This window comes from Phaethon lepturus, unplaced genomic scaffold (assembly GCF_000687285.1).
Source record: "Phaethon lepturus isolate BGI_N335 unplaced genomic scaffold, ASM68728v1 scaffold8459, whole genome shotgun sequence".
Lineage (NCBI taxonomy): Eukaryota > Metazoa > Chordata > Aves > Phaethontiformes > Phaethontidae > Phaethon > Phaethon lepturus.
The window spans coordinates 1-222 of NW_010562707.1; the positions used below are offsets into that span (position 1 = coordinate 1).

Consider the following 222-nt stretch of genomic DNA (forward strand, 5'->3'; position numbering starts at 1 on the left):
CGGGTTACCCAGCAGGCACCGCGCCGCTCGGAGGTCAAGATGGCGGCGAGGGCATCAGGTGAGGAGGTGGTGGGTGGCCAGGTGTGGTTGTGCGAGGCTGCGCTTGTCGCGCTTGCGGTGCTGGGCTCGCTCCGTCACACGCCGGTAGGCGACGCGGGTCGTGACGGGGAGATGGGGAGCCGGTGTGCGCGGTGTGCGCAGTGTGCCGTGTGCCCTTGACGG

At 70.7% G+C, this 222-nt stretch overlaps 1 protein-coding gene across 1 annotated transcript in view; it reads left to right on the plus strand.

The window, feature by feature from the left end:
* The first annotated feature begins 16 nt into the window (after positions 1-16).
* The window catches only part of LOC104626438 (cytochrome b-c1 complex subunit 7), a 4,713-nt gene continuing 4,507 nt past the window's right edge, over positions 17-222 (plus strand). The window contains exon 1 of the mRNA XM_010294362.1: positions 17-58. Coding sequence (XP_010292664.1) covers positions 40-58 — 19 coding nt within the window. The 5' untranslated portion in view covers positions 17-39. The remainder of the gene's footprint in view (positions 59-222) is intronic.